This window comes from Pseudochaenichthys georgianus, chromosome 10 (assembly GCF_902827115.2).
Source record: "Pseudochaenichthys georgianus chromosome 10, fPseGeo1.2, whole genome shotgun sequence".
Lineage (NCBI taxonomy): Eukaryota > Metazoa > Chordata > Actinopteri > Perciformes > Channichthyidae > Pseudochaenichthys > Pseudochaenichthys georgianus.
The window spans coordinates 15,144,837-15,171,609 of record NC_047512.1 but is presented as its reverse complement, the minus strand read 5'-3'; the positions used below and the strand labels follow the sequence as shown (position 1 = coordinate 15,171,609).

The following is a 26,773-nucleotide window of genomic DNA, read 5'->3' as shown; positions in this document are numbered from 1 at the left end:
GTTTGTCTTTTAAAATGTTTTTTTTGCTCTTATACAGAGTTCTAGAGGGCGCAATGCAAATGAAGGGAAACAAAACGATGAAATACAGATTTGCGCTGCATTTAGCAAGAGCAACAACAGAACATGTTTACAGGAGACACTTGGCGGAGTTCACACTTGCATACACACCTTTTTGATTATTATTAGACTTAAAATATACACACAGTTAATTGTAAAACCAGCAACATGTTAATGGTTGAAATTACAATATTAACTCTCTGTACACATAATGGGTGACAAGCTAATGAACTAGCTAAACTAGTTAAAGGGGCCCTATCATGCTCATTTTTACTTTCATATTTGTATTTAGTGTCTCTACTGTGACATGTCTCCATTCTTTAATGTTCAAAAAGCTCTTTATTTTTCTCATTCTGCCTGTGCTGCAGCACCTCTTTTCACCCTCTGTCTGAAACCAGAGCCCAGTCTGCTCTGATTGGTTAGCTGGCCAGCTCTGTTGTGATTGGTCAACCCCTTAGAGATGTCCCGCCCCTTAGCCTACAATGTGTTGGAGCACTAGCGAGTGTTACATATTTTAGCCTTTGCAGACCATTTACATGCACAAAAATCTTTATAACACATTATAGGAAAGGGAACACCTTTAATTACAGAAGTATTATTTATGCTATCAAACCATTAATCTCTCTGTGAAAGAAGAATCCCGTCGAAAAGAATGTGCATTAACTTTGAAAATCAAGTTGAAAATGCGGTTTGTTTTTCTGTTTTAGTGTTATTTCAATGTTTCAATAGGCAGTCGGACGTTTTTTGAAATGTAGTATTAGTATTTTTACTTCAGTAAAGGTCAGACTACTTATTATTCCTCTTCCCACTACAGTATTAATACAATCATTTGAAAACAAGTGATCTTTTATGAATGAATGAATCCCTTTTGTAAAAGTACAATGTTTACTTTACTGCTCTTTCCATATATCAGATGTTACCTCAGTCTTCCTGGCACACAACACTCATATGTACTGCCATGATATTGTTGCTGTGTAAGGAGTAACATGCAGAGATTCACACATCAGAGCAAACAGCAGAGGATTGTGTTTACATCTCTAAATAGGATTTGGTTTCAGTGTCTTCACTTCCACAAAGTCTGCAGCATGTTTGTGATCGTTGCATTCTCTATTACTCTTAGAAAAACAACAACAAATGTAAGGGTGACGATGTTACAGATCATCCGATAATACAGGTCCTTTGTTTAACTGTAATGTCTTCCAAACTACCAAGTAATAAATTAAGTAGTATGGATGTACTTTATTTCCCCCTCATTTCATTAAGCAGATAGATGTTAAAGTTCTGTATCAGAAGACTAAACGTAGAGTATACCAACTTTGTTCAAACATGTTTTCTATTTGATATTTTTGTGTATTACTGTACTAAGATTTAAGACTTTTCATGACATAGTATGAAATTACTTAAAACATATTTGACATACAATTCTAGGATTTTAAACTATCTTTCTTAAAACAAGTTTGTATGACATACAGTACAATAACTTTCTCTTTACTGAGTTTTAAAGACATGCTTTGAGTTTTTTTTAAATATGTAAATTGAAAATCGGGATCAGCTCCGTTGTTCCCCCGTTTTTAGGCAAAGGTGTCTTCACTCTTTTTGCCAGCATCATGGCAGTTCCTGCAGTTCTTCCTGATATGGACATCTTTCCCATAAAACATGGGCCCGCATGTGAGTGGTGGGGGTGTAGGTGCAGAGCCTTCAGCATATTCCAACATCTCTGTAGCCAGCTGCTCCCTGAAAGTCTTCTGTGTGTGTGGCTTCGTCCTGCCGGCGTCAACCCTCATCTTGAACAGCTCCTTGTAGAGAATGAAGCTGTTCACCACGGCAATGTCCATAAAATGGAAAAAAAAAGTATTGCAAGGCAAGTTTATTTATATAGCACTTTTCAACACAAGGCAATTCAAAGTGCTTTACAAAAAATGACATAGCATTAAAAAAGAAAAGCTAATAAAATAAACATTAAAAGAAAAAATACATGGATAAAAGTTACAGTGCAGTTTAAAATATGAATAGTTCAATTAAAAGCAGCGACAAAAAGAAAAGTCTTCAGCCTGGATTTAAAAGTAGTCAGAGTTGCAGCGGACCTGCAGGTTTCTGGGAGTTTGTTCCAGATATTTGGAGCATAATAACTGAACGCTGCTTTTACCATGTTTAGTTCTGACTCTGGGGACAGAAAGCTGACCAGTCCCTGAAGACCTGAGAGATCTGGATGGTTCATAATTTAGCAGGAGGTCAGTAATGTATTTTGGGCCTAAACCATTCAGTGCTTTATAAACCAGCAGCAGTATTTTTAAATCTATTCTTTGACACACAGGAAGCCAGTGTAAAGACTTCAGAACTGGAGTGATGTGATCCACTTTCTTAGTGTTAGTGAGGACTCGAGCAGCGGCGTTCTGAATCAGCTGCAGCTTCCTAATAGATTTTTTAGTGAGACCTGTGAAGACACCATTGCAGTAGTCGAGTCTACTGAAGATAAAGGCATGGACAAGTTTTTCCAAATCCTGCTGTGACAGTCTTTTAATCCTAGATATGTTCTTTAGGTGATAGTAGGCTGATTTAGTAACCGTTTTAATGTGACTGTTGAAACTCAGGTCAGAGTCCATGACTACACCTAGATTTCTGGCTTTATCTGTTGGTTTGAACATTGCAGACTGAAGCTTAGCGCTAACTTTTATACGTTCTGACTTGGCTCCAAAAACCATTACCTCAGTTTTATCTTTGTTTAATTGGAGAAAGTTCTGACACATCCAGTCATTGATTTGTTCAATGCACTTACTCAGTGTTTGAATTGGAGCATAGTCTCCTGGTGAAATTGTTACGTAAATTTGTGTATCATCTGCATAGCTATGGTAACTTATTTTGTTGTTGTTATAAAAAGGTTCGATGAAAAAACTAGGAATTAAATAAGATGGCTAGAGTCACCAAAAATGTATCCTTAGGTGCTTTTATTAACACCAACGTGCTGAAAAAACACAAAGTAACAAGGATTGTACAGGAAGAAATCAAAACCCTGCTATATACATACAGGTCGAGGACACATACCTGGTACCTCTCTGCTCTACAGCCACAGTCAGACTCCCCATCAAAACACTTGTGGCCAGGGTTTTATACATGTTAAGCCCCTCCCCATAGGATAATCCACTATTTATACCCCTAACCAATGTCATTCACAATGCAAGACAAATTACCCAAACACACCACATCAAAATAGGTCAACATATTATCTCTTTGACCACAGAAGCCCCCAACAATAACATTTTTATACTTGCAAGAAAAGTGCCACCCGCGCCCATGCACTACATAGTATGCTCCAATTGCGCACAGGTGTTAAGGCTGCTTCTATCTGTGGCTCTGTTTGGCCTTCACAACCTTGAAGGAGAGGGTAAGCAGGTTACTTGCAAAAAGACTTCCAATAAATTAGATTTGATCAAATGTGTGTTACCCTCAGTGTGGCCTTTTACCATGCCCCTATGCCAACTGTGATGAAGGCTTCTTCACATTACCACCCTCCTCTCCTACATCAACGATGTTTGGCAGCCTTGACAGGTAGTCTGCGGTGACGTTTTCCTTGCCTGCTTTGTGCCACACACAGAACTTGAATGGTTGTAGTTCAAGATACCATCTAGTCACCCTGGCATTCCGGTCCTTCATGGTCTGAATCCACGTCAAGGCTCTATGGTCCGTCTGTAGGTCGAATTCCCTCCCGAGTAGGTAGTACCTTAGGCTGTCCAATGCCCACTTGATTGCCAGACACTCCTTCTCGATGGTGGAGTACCGGGTTTCACGGGGCAGAAGTTTCCTGCTGAGATACAACACTGGACGTTCCTCTCCTGGTTCTCCCTGAGCCAGCACTGCACTGATGCCCATCCAGAGGCATCCACCTGAACAGGAAGCGTCTTTTGAAGTCAGGACTCTGCAGTACCGGAGACGAGCACAGTTTTTTCTTCAAACTCCTGGAAAGCCCCTTTCACACTCTTCATTCCATTCCACAGGATTCCGAGCAGCCTTGCACGTGAGGTTGGTCAATGGAAACTGCTAGAGTGGCAAAACTGAGGAATGAAAACGTCGATACCATCCAACCAGGCCAAGAAAGGACCGTACTTGTTTCTTGGTACGAGGTCTCGGACTGTTCAGAGACGGCCTCAACTTTGTCCACCTGTGGCCCTGACTTCAACCGTTCCCCAGCTGATACCCAAGGTAACGAGTCTCCTGCTTAGCCCACTCACATTTCTGTAGATTGAGTGTGAGTCCTGCGGCATGGATTGCACCTAGGACCCCGACGAAGGTGATCGAGATGTCCTCCCCAGGTCCTGCTGTAAATGACCACGTCATCCAGGTAGGCAGCACTGCAGTCCTCGCACCCCAGAAGAACTTTGTCCATTAACCTCTGGAAGGTTGCTGGGGCACCATGTAGACCAACGGCATCACAGTAAACTGGAAGAGGCCTAGTGGGCTTTCTGAACGCGGTGTGAGGTGCCGGGACTGGCTTTCCAAGGGGACCTGCCAATACCCCTTGCAGAGGTCCAAGGTAGTGATGTAGTTGGGCTCGACCAATCCTCTCCAGCAGGTCCTCAATCCGGGGCATTGGGTAGGCATCAAAGAAGGAGATGGCATTTCAGCTTCCTGAAGTCAATGCAAATGCGAGAGAGCCATCCTTCTTGGGCAATGACAATGACAATAGGGCTACTACACTCACTGGTTGATGGTTCAATTACTCCCAGCTCGAGCATCAAGCGGATTTCTTCCTTCAATGCCTCCACTAAACGTTCCGGTACTCTGTAGCATGCCTGCCGAACTGTGTTCTGCCCCGGTTTTACTCGGATTACATGCTGCAACACACCTGTCCGGCCTGGTTTCTGTGTGAACAAGTGGGGAAGGGTATCGAAAATAACTTGCAAGTCAACTGGCTTCTTACCATCCAGGTGGGAGAGATCGACCTTCGCTGGCTGCTGATTCCAGGCACCAAACTACCCCTCGGAGTCATCCTCTTCAACCACCCTGCGGGCCAGTAGTGAGGTGATGGGAGGAGGGCTGCTTCTTTCCTCCCATGCTTTAAGGAGATTGACATGATAAGTCTGCTTTTTTTTTCTTTTCTCCGGGTGCAAGATCTCATAAGTCGTAGGCCCCATCTTCCTTAACACTTCAAACGGTCCCTGCCATTTGGCCAGTTAGCTTGCTAGAGGAAGAAGGCAAGAGTAACAAAACCTTTTGACCTTGGTTTGAACTCACGGTTGCGTGCTTGCTGGTTCGTACCATCGTTTTTGAGTCTTCTGGGCATCCATTAGATTGAGCCTGGCCTCCTCTCGGTACTGATCCAACCTGTCCTGATCTGGAGGAAATCTACGCAAAATACCCTGCCCTTCTGCCTTTTTGTCTGTTACCTTTCCTCCCCGTTACGTTTCAACAGATCCAGGGCCCTTGGACCTGGCGCAGCCGTAGAGTAGCTTCGAACGGGAAAATCCGGTGGACGCTTGAGGCACTTTCCCTGTAGGCAAAGAGTAGAAAGGGTAACAACTTATCCCCAGTCTTTTCCAGTATCAGATACGAACTTTCCTTTAGCATCCTCGTGAGGGTTTGGTTAAGTTTTTAAACCTTTCAACAAGTCCGTCGAGTCTCTGGGTGGTAAGAGTCGTCCTTGATAGCTTTTATCCCAACTCCTATTGCAGTTGACCCAGTCGGCGTGATGTGAAGTTGGTTCCTGGTCCGTCAGAATTTCCTCAGGGATTCCTACACGAGAAAAACCGCTGAACAAGAGCACTGATCAACTTTGGGGGTGGTTATAGACCGGAGAGGAAAAGCTTCAGGAAACCGAGGTAAGCATAGTCACATACCACCAGAATGTACTGGTATCCTGTTAGCTTTTTTCCCAGGGGCCCCACATGTCCATGGCAATCCGCTGAATGGGGTTGTTATCACCGGCATGGTTTGGAGGGGTGCTCGGTTTGATTTGCGGAGAGACAAGTTTTCTGACACTCTGGCATGTTTTACAATATTTCTGCACATCAGTGTACATTGAAGGCCAAAAGAACCTAGAGGCAAGTCTGAGATACGTCTTATAGTGACCTAGATGTCCTGCCCATGGAAGTGTGTGGTGCAAGGTGTAGTACTAGGGATCTACAGCTACCTGGCACAACTAATCTCCTGCCGTCTTGCTCTTCCCCCTCATAAAGCAGGTCATTGTGGAGAAAGTATGCTGCCACCACCTACTAGAGCGGTTTGATTGGCTGAGTTTAACAACCTGGTTAGCAAAGACTTTAACAAGGGATCAGACTGTTGCAATATGGTCATATTCTCTGGTATTTCCCACTTTACATTTGACAAAGCATTGCCAGGCATTTCACCAGGTACAGGTGACCAAGCGTGTTTCTCTAAACGCCGTTGCCGACGTGTTTTCCTTGGTGCTTTTGTGTTCCAGCACTGCACAGACTACCACATAAGTCTGGCAGAGGCTGGACACCAGGATTTGCTTGGGCTTTTGCCTGTGACCGTGTCACTACGAAACAAGAAACATGCATGTTCTGTCCTTGACAAGGGTTCACAGACATTGTTTAGACTGCTAAGGAGATCATATAGAATAGGCAAATCCCTCCCCAACAGCATTCAACAGGTAACTTTCACTTTACCCCCACGTTGAACAGATACCTTTGGCCTTCTACATTAACTGTATCTCTTACCTGTGGTTTCTGGCTTGCAATCACCAGGTACACATAAACACAATCTGTCTGCTGGTTGTAGTCAATAGCACCAAGGCACAGCAACTTTGCCTAATGAATGACACTGGAGCTTCCAGAGTCAAGGAGAGCAGTGTATCATTTTACCATTACCTTTACCGGGATCACTTTACACCCTCCTTCCCTGTCTTGACAGTCAATCTCCTCACCCTTTCTGGGCACATAACACAAGTCCTGTCAGTTTTGGCTTCTCAGGGGGCAATCTGACGCTTGTGTCCCTGCTGCTGACAATGATAACATACAAAAGGTTTAGTCCCTGACTGAGCAGAGGGTCCACCTTGTCATATGCCCCCCGGTTACCTTGACCAGGTCTTTGGAAAGTTGTCCCTTGGTGGTTCCAGTCCCTGGTTTCATCCGCGTTGGTCGTGAGTCGTCCCCTTTCTGGCGGTCAGGAACTGCATGGCCAACTTGGATGCTATAAGACCATCCTCCGGTTTCATGTTCTTTTACCCACGTACGAGTATCTGGAGGAAGCACCTGCAGCAGCTGCTCCAGGATGATAGTCTCCCCAATCTGTTCTTTACTCTCTTGCTCCGGTCGCATCCAGCGACGATAGAGCCCTTTCAACCGGTGGTATGATTCTGTCGGTGTCTCCCCCGGTGGCGATGAGGTGGCCCGGAACCGCTGACGATAGGTCTCTGGAGAGATGTCAAATTTGACCAACAGCGCCCCCCTCCCTCAGATCTGGGTAGCAGTTGGACATGTCTTCATCCATCGCGGTGTAGGCTTCCAGGGCTTTGCCAGTTAGCAAAGGGACAAGTCGACAGGCCCATTCCTCCCTTGGCCACTGCCATGTCTTTGCCATGCGTTCGAAGCGTAGAAAGGTACTTTTCAATGTCTTCACCCATTTTGATATACTGGCATCTTTGGCTCCTTACGATGAACTGCCGCTACATCCCCAGAAGGAGTACCAAATCTGTCAGGAGAAGACATCAATGAAGGCCCAACATCAACGTGTGGACCCCCCCGGTAGCGATGTACAGGCTGCTGGGAGGCCTCAACTGAGACCCGCAGGCCCCTGAGCTCCTCCTGTAGGATATCATCTCTCCTCTGCTGAGCCGCTATGAAGTCCCTGACAATATTTACAATGTCACCGGTTGAGGGACCCGCTCCTGGAGATGGCCCCAGGTTGCCGCTGCTGGATTTTCGGTGTTGCCCCTTGGGTTTTCAAACACTAATTGATAGTCCTTCTTCCTCTGACGTCACAGCTGTGTCCCATTCCTCATCCTTCTTCAAAAAAAAGTTTTCGCTCAGAGCGTAGTCCAGTTCGTGTTTTTAACAACACGTCCCTTTTTGCGACTGGCCATCCCACTTCTGACACCATATGTTATAAAAAGGTTCGATGAAAAAACTAGGAATTAAATAAGATGGCTTAGAGTCACCAAAAATTGTATCCTTAGGTGCTTTTATTAACACCAACGTGCTGAAAAAAACACAAAGTAACAAGGATTGTACAGGAAGAAATCAAAACCCTGCTATATACATACAGGTCGAGGACACATACCTGGTACCTCTTCTGCTCTACAGCCACAGTCAGGACTCCCCATCAAAACACTTGTGGCCAGGGTTTTATACATGTTAAGCCCCTCCCCATAGGATAATCCACTATTTATACCCCTAACCAATGTCATTCACAATGCAAGACAAATTACCCAAACACACCACATCAAAATAGGTCAACATATTATCTCTTTGACCACAGAAGCCCCAAACAATAACATTTTTATACTTGCAAGAAAAGTGCCACCCGCGCCCATGCACTACATGGTATGCTCCAATTGCGCACAGGTGTTCCCACTGATTGAGCCTCTACTTAAGGCTGCTTCTTTCTGTGGCTCTGTTTGGCCTTCACAACCTTGAAGGAGAGGGTAAGCAGGTTATTTGCAAAAAGACTTCCAATAAATTAGGTTTGAACAAACAATGACTTGGGTTATATTTGATCAAATGTGTGTTACCCTCAGTGTGCCTTTTACCATGCCCCTATGCCAACTGTGATGAAGGCTTCTTCTTCACAGTTGTTCTTCATTATCTGAGCCAGTGGTAGCATGTAGATGTTAAAGAGAAGAGGCCCCAAGATGGAGCCTTGAGGAACCCCACACGTCATATTTGTCAACTCAGATTTGTATTTACCTATAGAAACAAAGTTGTTTCTGTCCTTTAAGTAGGATTCAAACCAATTTAGAACTGTTTCCGAAAGTCCCCACCCAGTTTTCCAGTCGGTCTAGTAATATGCTGTGGTCAACAGTGTCAAACGCAGCACTGAGATCTAATAATACTAACACTGAAGTTCTGCCACTGTCTGTGTTTAAGTGGATGTCATTAAAGACCTTTACAAGAGCAGTCTCAGTGCTGTGGTTTGGACGAAAGCCTGACTGGAACACATCGAAACAGTTATTTAAATGCAAGAAAAATACCTGAGTGAAGAGATTTGTTTACTATATGAAGTAGTTCTGAAGCCATTCAAGGCAAAACATCTTTGAAAAATCCTGTTGGAATAATATCAAGGCAGCAGGAGGAGGATTTCAGAAGTTGTATAATGTCCTCTAGGTTTTTATCATTAATCTGATGGAATTGTGTCATGATGTCTGAATTGATGTTAAGTGGACACAGAGACAACACATTTGCTGTTCCTGATGCAGAGGCACTGACTGCTTGTCTGATTTTTTGAATTTTGTCAGTGAAAAAGGAGGCAAAAATCATTGCACGCCCTGTGGATAGAAATTCAGAGGCTACTGACACTGGGGGGTTAGTTAGTCTGTCGACAGTAGCAAACAAGGCACATGCGTTGTTTTTGTTTTTGGTAATGATGTCAGAGAAGAACGATTGTCGTGCGTTTTTCAATTCCAAATTATAAAGGCCAAGTCTCTCTTTATAAATGTCAAAGTGAACCTGGAGATTTGTTTTTCGCCACCTGCGTTCAGCTTTTCGACATTCTCTTTTTTCTGTTTTCACGGTCATGGCCTTTCTCCATGGAGATATTTTCTTCCCAGTCACTTCCTTTACCTTAATTGGAGCAATGGCATCTATAAAATTTTTAATTTTTGAATTAAAATGATCTACTAGCTCATTTACTGAGGTGTTAGCAGGGGCAAGTGTGGAAGAAAAATTCTGAGTAAATATTTCCCTAGTATTTTCAGTTAAATATCGCTTTGTGGTTACCTCTTTTGTACCATTTCATTATTTTGTGGAGAACGCTGTCGTACCCGATCAAAGCGTCACATCCACGCCACCCATGCTTCGGTTGTAGTCCAACACAGCGTCAGGAACAGGAACAGTCTTAGTCTGCCACACACCAGCCTGTTTCACTTTCCGCTGGACTGTGGAGCACATGGTCACTTCACGGCTGTCCAACCACTTTATGAACAGGAGTTTGCCTTCCCTTATCCACCGCAGATCTCCCCTTTCAGCCTTTTTTGGTAGGCCATTCAACTCCGTCTGTGGGAAACCAATTCGATTTTTTCTAATGGTCCCACAACAGCCAATGTTTGTTGTGGACAAATCCCCAAATAGGGCAGGGCTTGTGTAGAAGTTGTCCACAAAGAGTGTGTAGCCCGCACCAAGCAGAGGGAGGGGCAGGAGGTCGGTCACGGAGGTGTAGCTGAGTCCCTGGCCTGAGAGGAACGTACTCTTCCCTGTGTACACAAAGAAGTTCCATGTGTATGCCGTGGAGGAATCCGCCAGCACAAACAGCTTGTATCCCCACTTCGTTGGTTTATCTTTCATGTATTGTTTCATGCTGATGCGGGCCTTTGAGGCGACCATCCTCTCATCTATTGAAATGTTCTGATAGGGCAGGAAATGGGCTTTGCAGGCATCAACGATGTCCGTGTACAGGGGCTTTATCTTGAAAAGTCTGTCATACTCAGCGGTGTTCCTTTTGCGATCGTTTTCCTCGTCTTCATCAGGGTCGCTCAGGTGCAGTGACCACATGATGGCTTCAAAACGGTCCCAGGACATCGTATCACCTGGGAATTGGAAGTTATATGGCCATTTCTTCCTCCAGTAGTCCGATCGGTTGTGAATGGGGACGAGGCCTGAGAAAATGATGATGGACAGGAAAATATAGAAATCCCTCACAGTCAGCATTTTCCAAACATGCTTCTTTCCAGCCTGCAGTCTTTTCAGGGCGTTGGCGTTCGTGTTGGTAATGAGATTGTATGAACCACGGAAGCGCTAAAAAAAATCTGAAAATGGAGAGGGGAGACCATGCTACAGTGGGGTCGAGCGTTGGGCCTGGGACCCTGGCTGGCGTGAAATTGAGTGGCTCTGGTGTTTGGTCATTCTCCTCTCTGTTGTGCCACCTGAGTTCTTCTTCTGTCGTTCTGGAAGAGGAAGAACCTCGGCCACGCTTCCTGGGTTTTACACATTTATCTGATGCTTTTCCTTTTCCTGGCAAATGTGGAATAACAAAGAGATTAGATGAATTCCTGTAATTCCTGTTTCCTTGGCAGTAAACATGGCATTTTGAGCGTGTGAATGCAATACATTTAGTGACTATAGACGAACACTGGCCTATACTTTTAGTAAATGTAACGGACAATAAACACTATTTGGTATTTTTGTAAATAACCCCTCTAATTCCTGCCAAACACGCTTTTATTTACTATATGAATAATCGTTAAACAAGTAATAGATAAAAACAGAGAGATTACATACCTTTGCCGTGGTGGAATTTCGTCATCAGAGTCACAACGGTCCGGGTTCCGTTCTGGCTGCAGGAGATCCTCGTCGTCTGACTCAGAATCAACAGGTAACATATCTGCATCGCTGTCAACATTAGTCACAATTTCCATTGCCTGTAAGTAGTAAGCATCTATTTCTTGTGAGTCATTATTTGACAAAAGTCAAAGTACAGAAAAAGTCCTAAACGCAAATATTGTAATCTGCTCTGGGATCTGCTGTCCGCTCTGTGCCCTGCAATTCCTGCTTCGTTACGTAGTAAACAATGAAGTCGGCTGCGTAAAGTACTTACTCTGGCTGGCATTCTTTATACTTTACGCAGGACCATATCTCTGGAACCCATTGGTCGATTCGTGTGATTTACACCTTTTTCTTAACCATCAGAACCAATAGAATCGATGGGCAGTTCCCAATTCCACGTAAACATTACCATAGCGGACGTAATAGAGAAGCAAACAAAGCATATCTGAAAGTGCAAGCCTGGACTGCAAAACTTTATACCCAGTATATTGCCATAAATATGATGATGGATTATCAGTAAAATGTCTACGTGACACAAAGACATTGGATTAACCTTGAGCGGCGTTTTTATTCCGTTGAACACAACTTTTGATCACAAATCAAAAAAGGTAAGACGTAATTATTGTAATATTTTTGAAACCGGATGTTGTTTACTTTCTCTTTTCTGGCTGATAGCTCCTTAATTCGGGGTCGTACAGTGATGATATTACATGTGTAGAATCTGTGGAGTCTCAGCTTTAAATCGTATATCTTGTTTGTGCAGTTAAGATAGTAATAAGGGCATTTCTACCGTGAGTTCTGTGTAAAAAAGCGTTAGCATTTTTTCGCTCAATTCTAATTCAAAGGCTTGGTATTACTCGTGTTTTTTTTAGCTAAAGATTGTTCTTATTGCCAGTTAGCGGAGTTTCTTACCTTTAAAAGGGTATGAAACATTAATAGTTTCATAAATGTTAAGAAGCCCTGAGACATAGTCTCTAAAAAAAACTGTGGGGGGGGGTCCACTGGGGGGACCTTCGGGCTTAAGAGGTTAAAGACATATCTGTTTTATGTAGTCGAGAGCTCTGAAAACTGAGTTTGTACTCGCTAGTCAACAACAACTTCTCAGTACAGTTTTATTCAAAGTATTTACAGCAGCTGTTCACAACCTCCTCATAATGCAACACATCAGTGAAAGAACCTCGATACACATTTAAAAGCAAACTACTACAAGTTACAATAAAACTCAAGTTACATGTAAAAACATCTGAATATATTTTACATTCATGTGTATGAGCATTCACCACTAAAATAAAGAATGACATTGTAAAAATGAAGACAAACAACCTGAAAAGGCTTAATTTGTACATGAAACATTACCCTCAGGAGGAAACATGTTCATTATACAGCGTACGAATAGAAGCTGTGCGGCTTCTTCCACTAAACGGAGACCCTCATTTCCTGCAGTATTTGAACCTTACACTGTGTTCCTATCAGCAGTCCTCTCTGTATGAAGGGACATTTTTAACGGCATCACACCTCGCTCCACAAAGTCCAGAGAATCAGATTTACAAAGTATTTCTCCGTCACTCCTCAAGATTTCTCGTCCACCGTCAGCTCCTGCAGCTGCTCCTGCAGAGCGTCCAGCTGCTCCTCTTCCTCCAGCTGCTCCTCTTCCTCCTCACCTCTCTGCCCCTCTGAAGCTCGCTCATTCTCCTCCTCGGTCTTCAGCTCCTCTCGTGCGTTCTCCAGGTTCTCGGAGCTCTCGAAGCAGCCGGAGTCCCTCGGCTCCTTGGCCTCTTCCTCTTCAGGCTCGGACTCGTCGTCAGCTACACAGGGCAAAGAATCAGATTTAAATACAATCTTCTTTCCCCCTACAATCTTGTTCAGCTGCAGAGAGGAACTTTAGATTCATGTTGTGTGAGCTGGGAATAAACACAAAGGCACAGACCGCTACGATAAGTTTTAATTACCGTTTTGTGGGATGTTTTTGGCTTTTATGTTGAATTCTCAAGTCTTTTCTTGTATGGTTCTAAATTAATTAACAACTTTGTGGGATTTTCCTAATAAGAGGAATGTATTCAATGGCCATTTTTATGCTGCCATGGTTTCCTACTTCTTGACATCTGGTAGTGGCTACAAGAAGCTAAACAGGTTTTTGGCTTACCTATCAAATAATCATTATTATCTAACGATGCATTGTCATTTTTTTAGTAATAGACTTGTCTTATGGTATTGTATGATATTTTCTTATTTTGATTTAATTTCCTGTTCTCTGGAAGCTTTAATTACTTATTTTAAAAGCATTGAAATCTCCTGTCATAATGTGTTCCTTATGTATTTGTTTATGTACAGCACTTTGAATTGCCTGTTGCTGTAATGTGCGTTACTAATGAACGGCTGCAGCTAATTGTAATGCTAATCCTTAAAGTCTTTTCAACAAATAGCTGTAAACCGGTGTTCAGATCATTAGTGATGGATCGTCTGGAGCACACACACAGATGGGGACAAGCGACTGAGCATTAATTAAACTGAGTGTGACGCTGTGCAACGGAGCCATACAATGAAGCTCATTATGCAGCGGAGGCAGAAAAAGGTGATGAAGCATGAAGTATCCCCCAAAGACACAATTTTCTGTGATATCCGAGTGGCACACGGACTCTGAAATGATCATTAGTGGGATGTTCCTCTCAGCTTCTGGATCAGAGGTGTATTTTTAAAGGTTTTTGCAGATTACAGTGTTTGCCCTTACAGTCTCTCAGCAGCTCAGAGGCGCTCAGGATCTTTGAGCGAGCGTCCGGGTCTGTGATGTTCAGCTCGTTCAGGTGAGACTGCTTCAGCCCTGCAAAGTCCTCGAGGCTCTGGAAGCCGTGCATGGACAGCAGAGAGCTCAGCTCCTGAAACACCAACAGCAGCGTTTAGACAGATATGTATTAATATTCTTCCTGCAGTGGTGTCGCAGTGAGACTCTCACCGTGAGGCCGATGCTGTCCAGAACCTCCTCCAGGGATTTGGGTTTGGATTTGGAAAGCCGGTTCTTGCTGTTGCAGCGTCTCCTGCGGGCGGGGGGGCTCTCGTCAGGCAGCAGGTTGACGTAGATGAACTTGAAAGACCCAATTTTGTTGTTGAGCTTCCCGGTCCACGTCCCCACAGGAGGCTTCTCGATGATGTGGATGATGTCGCCTTTCTATAAGAGAGATGACCCATCAGCACCATGAGTCATGATGAGGACAGCAGGTTGAAGGACACCAAAAAAAAAGGATGGACAAAAGAAAAGCTTGAGAGCAACATCTGTCTGGTTGTTTCTTAAGTCTTTAAAAATATGAGGGTTGTTTTGAATGACTTTTTTTCATTCAAAGCTTCCATTAAGGCTTTCAAATATATGTCATATTTTATGACTTCATCAGCCTAGGCAAAAAACGATTTATTTGTTATTGTGGTTTTATGAATGCATTAGATGGTGCCATTAGACGTCTTATTTCCGCCCAGTTATTGAGCCTGTCTCCGTTTGTGTGCATCAAGCAAACAGTTGTTTCTAAAGGCTAATAAATATGGATTGAAGCAGAATAGTTTCCTTGTTGTGAACTTTCAAAATGTTTGCGTCGATCACTTTTGAATTTTCTTTTACCTTTGGACTTTACTAAAGGAGATATAGAGATTGTCTGGATCAAATTAGTCTCTGAAAACACAATCCCTTCTAAAATGATCTTATCTTGTGAAACAGACAGTCAGTAATGTGGGGTTCAAACACTTATCAGATAAACAACCCGTCTGCTCGGTTTATCTGCCCGATAAACATTCCTGTTTGTCATCTTGCAATATACTTATTTATATAAATAGTTATCACCGCAATAAACCGTATTTCATTTTGTCTTAATCTACATTATTTATTTTCATATTCTGTTCTTGTACATATCCTATTGACATGTATGACTTTTTGCACTACTTTCTATTGTGTTATATATGTTGTTGGAGGAGCTCAGGTCAGAAGAATTGCATTGCCATTTCTCCACTGTAGCTTTGTGAATATTACAATTAAACCTTTAAATCTTGAGAGAGGGAGAGGAAGACCCCCCTGAGACTCACCTGCAGTTTGAGCGACTCCACGTCGTAGGGGCTGGGGGTGAAATCCGTGTGCACCAGAGCGCGGCCACAGAAGGGTCCGGAGTACGAGCTCTCCTCCAGCCGCATGCTGTCCCTCTGGGAGTACCCGCTGTCCAGGCTCTGTCTGTCGCTGCCTGAGGACACAGAGGAAGAGACTCAGCATTCAGATACTTCAGGTGAGGAGTTTTTCCCCTCAACAATTTTGCCCGATTTTCAAACTGCCATGATAGCCCGACACTGAACTCTTATTGAGCCAATACAATTCTGCCTATGAAGGGCTTTTCTCCTGCCTATTATTTGTTTTACTTCTATTCAGTGGTCATGATGAGGGAGGCGTGTGGTGCAGTGGGGTAGTGCGTTGGTGTTGGATCAGGGGGTCACATGTCGTGTGTCCCTGGGCAACACACTTCACCCCCAAATTGCTCCTGTGGGGATTGCCCCCCAGTATTGAGTATGTAAGTCGCTTTGGATAAAAGCGTCTAACAAATGACATGTAATGTAATGATGATCGTCGATCGAGGCTTTTGGAACTACATTTCCCATAAGGGGATGTAGACAAAGGAAAAGTGAAATGACTATAATTGTAGACTTTACTTGTATGTCAGCAGAAGTGTCCCATTAATGTGCAATACATGAATATATATTGTAAGAGAATATTCCTTCTTACTCTTAATTTTCTAATTTCTCTCCCATCCAATCTATTTTACGTCATTCAGTTTCTTTTGATCGTTTAGAGTGGGATTTTTTTATTACAACGTAACTAAGGACACAACAAACACTACTACTTTATTTCATTGATACTGAAGAAAACTTTAAAATGTGATGATTCTCAGGCTCATTGTGGAAACATCTTCTACTCTCCCTCACAGTGAGAACCTTCTGGATCTCAGCTACAGATGTGCACTCACTGCCTGACAGCTGGCGGCTGAAGTGTGCCGGCGCAGCGTCCTCCGACCCGGTGGAGCACACAGACGTCCTCTGTCCTGCCAGCAGATCAGGCAGCCAATCAGAGGGGACCGGAGACAGCTCCTCTCCACTCTCACCCTGCAGAGAGACCATTCATCTTCAGTTCACTGAGTTAATCATGTTGAACTTAAACTAAAAGGTCCCATAATGATAACGTTTTCCTTAGGAATTATTGTTACAACTGAAACTGAGAAATGTAGTAAAACCTATTCGACTAGTCAAAAATATAAACAATGCTTAAAATGTCATAAATGTAACTGTTTTAATCGGTCAGGGTGGAGCCAATTTTTATTTGTTGGTCAATAACAGTGCATCATACAGTATAGCCATCATATTTGTTGTGTGAAGAAAAATAAGGCTGTCAGATAAATGAATTGGAATAAAAAGAGTACAATCATTACCTCTATATTTTAGAGGAGTGGAAATGTTAAGTGTCATTAAAATTCAAGGCACTTGTATAAACTTTAATACAACACTTGGATAAATGTACTTTCAACGACTACAAAAGCACACACATTCGGCTTCTTTTGTAAACCACAGGACATACATGTGTCCACTAGATGGAGACAGTTACAATCTTTTTGTAACAACAGCTAAACGAAAATATGTCAAGGTGAGGTTTTATATATTAAAAGATACGATTTCAAAGTTTTAAATGATAACGATACCGTTAGATACAGTGATCATGTAATTTTAGCTGAAGTGTAACAGTAAACAGGATCTTACCCCCTCCTCAGCCAGAGCCTTCTGCACCATCTTGGATGTTTTGCGGGTCATGGTGCGTGAGATGACTTTTCGCCATTTCTTTCCCAGTTTGCTGCCACTCTTCACTGCTTCCTCGACTGTGGCACACGCTTCCCCCTGAGAAGAGTGAGAACATCAATCAGCTGTTTGGAAATGAGATGTGGCACAATTATATTAGAATCAGGTCAATTGAGGTTTAAAAAAGCCCGAAATATGACATTAACAGTAAATCATTCTCACAGTGGTGTCACCGTCACAAATTCACTTCTCACAAACTAGAAAACATTGAGATTTTGTGGTAATGGGGCGGGCGGGGCACACACACACACACAACACACACACACACACACACACACACACACACACACACACACACACACACACACACACACCCACACACACACACACACACACACACACACACACACACACACACACACACACACACACACACAACACACACACACACACACACACCACACACACACACACACACACACACACACACACACACACACACACACACACACACACACACACACACACACACACACACACACCACACACACACACACACACACACACACACACACACACACACACACCACACACACCACACACACACACACACACACACACAATTTCTGCTAAGTTTCTGAGAGCGATACCAGACATAACTCCATAGACAAACACTGTGGACTCAGAAATGAGAGCTAATGATGTTTTAAGTATTTTCATTATGGGGCAGTCACAGTAAATGCATTCTGTGAAACTCTGCATTGTGTGAGGACCATTGACTAAGAGGACACGGAGGTTGAGTCCCCTCCATTTTGCCAAGGAAAAGAACGCAGATGGTCGGTTCGATTAAAAGATAATTGATTCACTCAGAAATATAGCTGTATTAAGGCTCTGTCACACATCCCTGAAATTACTATCCACCTTATGTTCACTTCTATCAAATAAAAAGGCGAAAAATATTAGCTTCTAACGCTGAGGCATATTCGCAACTTCCTGTGCAGCGTGACTTAAGTAAAACTTCCATATAAATATCACTTTGGTCACTTACCAGCATTTGAGCATGACACGGAGCCCTTTTTAACACTGAGCGTCCTTCGGTGGCTTCCTCGAACCGGCAGCTAGTGATTTATTTTAAGATAGAAAAGTCCATAATAGTGAACTGTAACAGAACTGTATGTAGGCTATATTTAATATATTTAATACAGTACTATGCACTCGGATTCTCATGACAAACTTAACCTTTGCATCGACTGTGGGCTGTGTGGTCATGACTTTCTCTCAGGTAGGTTCACACATACGAGGAATTTGACTTGATGTCGTGGTGCATCAAAAATCTAATATAAAACAAAAAATCTGTAAGGACACCGTAATAAAATAAAGCAGTAATTTACAGCGAAATAGAATGTAATAATTATAGAATATAAACTATGAAATAAGAATATGTGCAGTAAGCAGCATGAACATTGTGTGCATTAATGTAATGCATATAGAGACTACGTTGTGGCTGAGGTAAAGTGTCAGTGAAAAGTGAAGAGAGTTAAGGGTTAAGCTTTCCAAATACTAGGCCTCCCTGGTATATTAGTCGACTAAGATCCTTTAGCCAATTAGTCATTTCTTAAATGCTTTTTGGAACTGAATGACCTTTATCAAGTACATCTCTGGTTACACAAGATTTGAAGAGGTGCTTTTGCATGATTACTTGTGGAGAGACTCACTTTTAGAGACTTAAATGTATCAATCACAACTAATCGAATAAGAACTTCATTAACTACTTAATACCCACATTGACAAACACACAGCTGCCACAGAGACAGAGGGATGTAATAACATTTGAATAAAAAAGCCTGTCTTGGGGTAAAACCACCTGGTTAGCTGCTTGCCGTGTCTGTCTGGCACACAGGCTCTCTGCTTGAGAAACTCACGGACATCCTGTCTGCTGTCATGCTGCTGCGCTGTGTGCAATGCTTCGTCTTTTTACTTCCTCTCTTCTTCTACACTTCTATGCTTATTTATCCTCCAACTTCCACTCAGGGCTCTACTATTGGAATGTTATTTAAGTTCTGTGAATTAAAAAAAAAGTGTTGACACATTCCCACACATGTGGGGAAGTTCAAACTTCTGTAACAGCGACTGATAACAACTTCTGCTCGTCCTTTCAGTCTCTCCTCATGCAGAGTTATTTTGGTTTTGGGTATAATGGTCCCAGCAGGCCTAATGAGGAACAATGTGATAAAGGATCTGTCTTTTAGGAACTTAAAACACAAAGAGTTCAAAGATATCTACTTCTACTTTTCCAAACCGTACAAACAGTACAGTGTTTACAGTACAGATGTTTGGTATAACTTACATTCTCCTCTAAGGCCAACTCCCTCTCTGACACCACAGGAGAGGTGGGTTTGTGCTTTATAAAATCCTTGAAGCTGCTGGACCTCTGCAGAGAGAGCTGGAAACACACAGAGAATTGCATTTATTTTTAACTCGTGATACAAAAAGATTAGAGCAAAGGGCCCCCAATAAAATGTTTACCATAAAGCAAAAGGTGTAATCAAAAAGGCATTTCCAAAAAAGGGTTGTTTGGTGGTTTTTACTGTAATGCAACACTGATAATGCTCATCTCACATTGTGCACAAATGTTCTTATCTCTGCAAATGTGTGAACAGAATGAATCTGGGGGGGCTGGGGTTCCTCAGAAGCAACATGTTTAGAAGCCCATGTTTCTCCCAGAGTTATTAAACATAAAGCCATGCATCTGGGCCATGCTGCACTGTAGCTCAGCAAGACACAAAGCAAAATGGTTTTAAAACAAACTCAATGCTATTATGTAAAGACAAGTATTTACATGAATACACTTTCTGTTAATTCTTCAATTCAAATTTGGTAATCTGCCAATTATTATTTTTTATGAAAAGAGAAATAATTAATCAGAAAATAGTGACACATTTCCCCTACACTTTACTGACATCTCAACATTGATCATTTTTCTCCCAACATTTCTTTTTCAAAACATCTTAATAATTAAGGAATTTAGGCCTTTATACTTGAACAATACTTAAAGGATGAGTCCACTTGTGGTAAAAGGCTTGCTGAAAAATCTGCTTGAATATGATTCAAATTAAGACTTGTTTTTCACCAAAATAGGCAATCTTTTTAAACCTTTTTAACAATTCTGCAAATCTTCAGACTCCTTTAGTTCTAGTGGAAAACTCTGTCTAACTTTCCATGGCCATCACTCGTCTCTGTGCTTGATTTTATCGCAGCTCAGCCTTCTCAATTCTTAGTTGAAACCACAGGAAACAAAGGGCAAAGCTTGAGCAACTGCTGGCAGCCAATCGCTGCAGACATCCAGTCTGTCTGCGTCTAACCAGAAGATTAAACCACCACTGTGAATGCCCTCCATCATTATGAGGCTATTTCCAGTATTTCTGGTAAATGTCTTTTTCCTGCCGCAGTTCTCCTGCCTGAAAAGCCACAAAGCTTTCAGATCTATTACGGCTGAGAGTAGATCAGTGGATCAATGATGCTCTGCAGCCTGGATTAGGGCCAGGGAGAAGAGTGTGAAGAGACAGTTACCGAGAACAAAGACAGAGATGTGTTGTAACGAGGCGTGAGTTGGACCACAGGAGTGTAGATGTTGATGGAAAGTAGGGGCACTGGTGTTGAGCGTAGGAGGCTCGCTCTCAACACACCAGAAGCCACAAAGCCCAACATGACTCAAACTACATCTGCAGCAATGATTCACCCCGCCAGAATAGAGGAACCTTACTTTACAAAAGAACAACTGGGGCCACAGTATTTAGACAATTAAAACATTTTAAAATATAAAGATTGAGCTTTATGTTGTGTGTGTGTGGCTTTGTTCAGCTTCACCACAAAGGTTTGCAGACATCCTGTGTTGAGACGATGTGCACACAACGACAGCTGTGCTAGATGTTGAAATGCAAACAAGTGTTTTGAAATATGTGATTAACACCTCTTCACAATGGCAGTCTATAATAGTTACGTTTTTTTAAAAGCTCAGATGAGGATGTTCACTCTAAACGTTCCAAGACAACAACAACAAAATGTAAACTCACCTTCTTCTTCTGCACCTGCTCCTTTTCCGAGGCATTGGAAGTCCTTCGCCTCAACATCTTCTTGTTCTTCTTCAGCGGTCCTCGAGGAGATTTCTCTGGACGTAAAGCTGAGGGAGCGATACACAGAGTGAGAGTTCCTGTCAATGCCAAAAGTTGTCAGATAAAAAAAGGTAGAGCTGCGACTCCGCTGCAGCCGAAGTGGAGAGGAAGTCACGTGGCGCCGCAGAAACCGAAGAGGCAAAACCCTGTTTTTGGTCCTCTGGTTTACACAGAGGGCAAAGGGTTTGTTGCAGGCTTCTTTCAGCCTGCATGCTACAAGCTCTCAAACTGAACCGACTCACAACTCAATCTTGAATACCACTACAGATATAAACAAATACAAAAAGGTAAAAAAGAAAGTCTTCCCTTCTGTGAATCCTGCTCGATACAGGTCTTTTTTCAAATAATCAACCTCCAGTCTCATTTATACTCAAATGCTCAGGTTGATAAAAATAAATGTCAAAAACAATAATGAATAAGGGGCAGATGTTTAAAGCAGATACACATCGAAGTCACCTCTTGCTGCAGTGTCACTGTATTACAACATTTCTACTGCCACAGAAGTTAGTTTAACTTCTGCAAAATCTGAAGTAGAAATTAAGTAAAGAAAGATCTCCATCATGCAACACAGCAGCTTTGAGTCATTTTTTTACATTATTTTTTGTAGGTTCTGTGCTCAATCGAAAACACATTTGCCATACTGTAACCCCTGAGGTGTGGAAGTGAAAGACAAATGCAAAGATGACATATTTAGAAACTCAGTAGCGGCTTTGCAGCTGCAGCAGAGGAGCCACCACAGCTAGGAGGCCAGAACAACACAGACTAATGATCAGACATACAACAGAGCAGGGGTTCCCAACCTTTTTTCCCAAGAGCCCACCCAAATGCGCCCCCCCCACACACACACACACACACACACACGGGGGGGGGGCGCAACAGCTAATAAAAGTTTAAAAATCTCAATAATGCTACAACTACTGTCACAAACTGGATGGGTGTGAAGTATTTTGTTAAAGGAGGATTAAAGCGTAATTAAAGGAGCACTATTGGAGTGACTTTGATGGTTATTGGACTCGGGATGAATTAATTTGGATTCCCGCTGTATGAAGAAATTAAAGGACGGCGCAAGTGGAAACAATTCACAAAGGGATTAAACTATTTAAAACACATGCTCAAAGTAAACCGGATTTTGCCGATGTGTTTATGTGGATTAAAAAGTCGTAAATAATCTACAAAATTGAGGAGACCGATCTGATCGGAGCAACTGTGACTAATAATCCAACTGAAACCGGCATGGACAATGACTATGTTTTAAAATTATCCAGAAAAGCCTAGTTTGGACACTTTACGGGCAGAAGAAACATTTCTATTAAAGAAAGAATTATACATTTCTGTCTTTTTATGCCTTTATTAGCTACTACCACCCCCAGGTTGGGAACCACTGCAACAGAGGATATTCATACAACATGTGGGGAAAGACATGTACAAATATCCAAAACAGTCACAGAGATGTGTGTGCGTTTGGATGAACACTCAGCCTGCAGGAGAAGGCCACTATTGGCACTCGACGCAGAGAGGGAAGTCAAATGTTAGTCAACTTAGGCTTGTTATTTTGGTGGGGTGGCAAACCACATGATAAGAGCATGCCCTATTTTAGTTTCCCGTCAGCCGACCTAAGGTTGGCAACAAACTCATCTGTCTGCAGATCGACAAAAACAATAAGCAGCAGATTTTGATCTACACTGAGGTTAGCTGAAACCTCACAGGTAGTGGTGGAAGAAGAACTCGGATGATTTAAAAGTAGCGATTCTACACTAAAGACACAGAAAAATAAAGCATTTCAAATGTTACTTAAGTATTATCAGAAAAATATACAAAAAATATCAAAAAGGCAAAAGTATCATTATGCAGAATGGGCCCTTTCACAATGTTAAAATACCATTACTCGTTATATGATATATATTTTATTATGACGCATTGTGAGCATATTTTTGTTGTTGTAGTTTGTTAAAGCAGACCTTAATCATACTATTTTCTATATTGTTGGGTAATTGTATACAGTACAATGAATCCAATAATAATAAAATGATCATATGTAAATGTAAAATATATATCTATAAAGTAACTACTGCTGACACATACATGTAGTGAAGTAAATACTAAAATATTGCCTGTTACAATGTAGTGTTAATAGTTTCACTACTGGTCCTTGGATGGATGAGTATTTGTAATATTTGGTTTCATACAACAATATAATAAAACTTGACTTGTGGATGTAAACTACAAAAAAAACAATCCAATATTGCACTTGAAAAGGTAAAGAGGAACCCGATGGAGTTCATGACCACTAGCAAAGCTTTGACAGCAAAGGCAGATGTAAATACAGTATTTCAAATATTTAGCTTTGCACATCCTATATGAGGATGTGAAGTAAATGCACTCATCAAGGTGAATAACAGTGAATGTTAACATTCTGTTTACAAGCAAACTTTACAGGGCACATTTAATAAGTGAATAAAGTACTTAAGCCTTGAGATTACCACTTGTAAAGATGTTGAAATGTAACTACACAACAACAAAACACAGCAGAAGCGACTTCTGTTCACAGAGAACAATGATCTCATACTGTACATGTTGTTCCTCTTTTTCAGGGCCTCTTTACCACAAACCCGAACGGATAGGGAGGAATATGCCTTTTACTGTAAGCTGTCCAACTTTCTGAGTCTAGGGTTTCTGCATGAGCTTTCAGAGCTGTTTTGACAGGAGGATGCAGATGCAGGGCTCTGCACATTCACACCTTGCTGCTAGTTGCTAGGCAACTAGTATTCTGCCTGTATTAGCTCTTTACATGTAGAAGTAAAACCACAGGATTTGCTCACAGCTGTTTTTACGAGTTTTCATGTTTGTTTTGTTTTAGGTTGTCGTTATATTAAAAGATATTAATAACGAAAACATTTCCTTAATCAGAAAGAACCAGTGGCTTTTAGCGACTGCAGTCTTTAAAATGAAGTTACTGTACCACTTGCAGCCGGCTAACTTAGCTTAGCACAAAGACTTCAAACAGGTGGTGACACATTGTGTGCAGCATAGGGGAGAGTGGGGTAAATTGAGCCATTTTTTAGTTATGCTGTCCTCTAAGCAAGGAGAAATGACATGGTAAAAATGAAAACACACACCTATAATTCAGGATGTCTCCTATCAATGATAATAATTAATATTTGATCAAGGGGCAGTGAAAATATTACTATTAAGCAGTGGCGAGCCGTGACTTTTATACCTAGGCCCTCTGAACCCCTTCCCTCGAAAAACAAGAAGAGTTATTACGTCACAGCGTATACTTCAGCGGAATATCAAAACAGCGACCCGGGGTGCAAAACGCATCAATGACAGCGACCCTCTACCACACAAAACAACACCTATCATGACAGGGCACCCACAGCCAAGTAACAATTACAACTGAATTAAGTCGGCACGGCGGCCCGCATTGAAAATGACTTGGCCTACCTTTGATGATCAAATCACTGAAACACAAAGTCCATCCTTCTGTTCTTTTGGATGAAGCACTTGCGGGTCATGCAGCTGATCCTTTGCCACTCCAGTTTATCATTGTAACTCAATCTTGAAAATGACTCGGTTAATAATTTCGCAACGATGTCATCACTATCACTGAAGTGAGCCATCATGAACGAACTTATGCTCATTATCAATATATCGATCATAAATCTATCGATCATAAATCTATCGTTTAGATTTATAATTCGAAAATAATAAAAGTAGGGTAGACATGTGGATATTATCCGGCTGAACAAAACGTGCATTTATCTAACAGGTTCGTTTTACACAGACCTTATTTCAAGCTATCTTCCAAAATCCTATTGAGAAATCCCATTGCTTAATTTGCTTTCTGTCGAGGGAATCCGAGCGAAGCTTACTTCCGGGTTTTAGGACCCGTCACTGCACCACTTGCATAGACCCAGAGCCCTAGAGATACTAATCTCTCTAGGGCTCTGCATAGACCCACAGCGGGCGGAACTTGTCATAAAGCCCGCCTATTTAGAGGGAAGATATGATTGGTCAATTGTACTGTCATTTGACATTACTCTCGTTGAGTTACTATAGCTGGCCCTCTGTGAATGTAGAGAGGGACCAACAAGCCCTCCCGTCTTCACATAACTCGCAGAGACGGCATTTAACCCTTCACATTCCAACAGAAACTGAACAGGCACATTCGAAGGATTTATTTCTTTGGAAATATTATTTTAAATACAATTAAATCAAGTTATTTTGGTAAAACTAATGAAAAATGTAACAACAAAAACATATATATTTTTTTAATGTTTTCAAATATTATTTTTTAGAATATCTTAGGGCCCTCACAGAGGGCACAGAGGGCCCTCACAGAAAAATAGCCTAGCATTAAAATTCAGAGTCATCTTTAGCTTAATGATTCACATGGTTTAATACGCTGCCAACACATCAACATATACAATATATGTTTAAACCTGGATACTTTTTTTTGACATGACAGCCGATATAGCTGACATCTAGAATATTTACTTTGACAAGCAAAAAACGTTTTTTTGTAAAAATGTTTACTTACCAGACCACAATAGAGAACCGCAGTGACGCGTCATAAAACCCGGAAGTAAGTTAGCATTTTTAGCACTTCCGGTTCCTTCGTCAAAAAAGCAATGCATTTTCTCCATAGGGTTTTGGAAAATAGCTCGAAATAAGGTCTGTGGTTGACACAAATTTAAGAGATAAATCACGTTTTGTTCTACGACAGTAGATACATCAGCAGTGACCCCACTGGTGATTTTTGAAGAGTTTACGTGTCTGAAGTATAGTATAGTATAGTATCTCTCTTTCAATGAGAAATGGGTGGAGCTTGCATAATTTCTGGTCACTTGATTACAACTATAAGGTGTTGCCTGGTTACAGGGGGTGGTTCAATTTATCCACTGGCTCAACTTACCCCCTTCTCCCCTAATGAAGTTTAGAGGAGTAGCCTATATAAATATATTACTAACAAAAAAACAGGGACAAATTATGAAATACATTAATAATTATAATACAAATCTTTTTTTCCCACAAAGTCTGTACACATTTTTTGTTTATGCTACAAGTTACTTGGCAAACCAACAACTCTGTGGCTAACGTTAGCTCTTAGCTAGCTGATATGTAAGCCTCTACTTACCTCACTTTATGTGCCCTTTAAGAGTTGAACAAAGTTGGCGGTTTTTGAGTGTCTACCTGGGATCATTTAGCTCAATGTTTTGCACATTGCCGTGTGCTTTTTAAGTAAAGAAAGGGTCTATAAAATTAAAGCGACAGGTGTCACAGGCGTGTATCATTGTAACGTTC

At 41.9% G+C, this 26,773-nt stretch overlaps 1 protein-coding gene across 2 annotated transcripts; it reads right to left on the bottom strand.

The window, feature by feature from the left end:
- Positions 1-12,584: 12,584 nt before the first annotated feature.
- sash3 (SAM and SH3 domain containing 3) lies at positions 12,585-26,767 on the bottom strand. 2 transcript variants are annotated; one of them, XM_034092608.2, is made up of 9 exons: positions 26,607-26,767; positions 21,371-21,477; positions 19,645-19,740; positions 17,262-17,396; positions 16,478-16,613; positions 15,552-15,703; positions 14,440-14,652; positions 14,218-14,362; positions 12,585-13,294 (listed from the first exon to the last, which is right to left on the bottom strand). In XM_034092608.2, exons 2-9 carry the CDS (start codon positions 21,425-21,427, stop codon positions 13,059-13,061), a joined length of 1,170 nt encoding a protein of 389 aa, XP_033948499.1. In that variant the 5' UTR covers positions 21,428-21,477; positions 26,607-26,767; the 3' UTR covers positions 12,585-13,058. The 2 variants fall into 2 exon arrangements, with proteins under 2 accessions (XP_033948499.1, XP_033948500.1); XM_034092609.2 differs by lacking the exons at positions 19,645-19,740; positions 26,607-26,767.
- Positions 26,768-26,773: the final 6 nt, after the last annotated feature.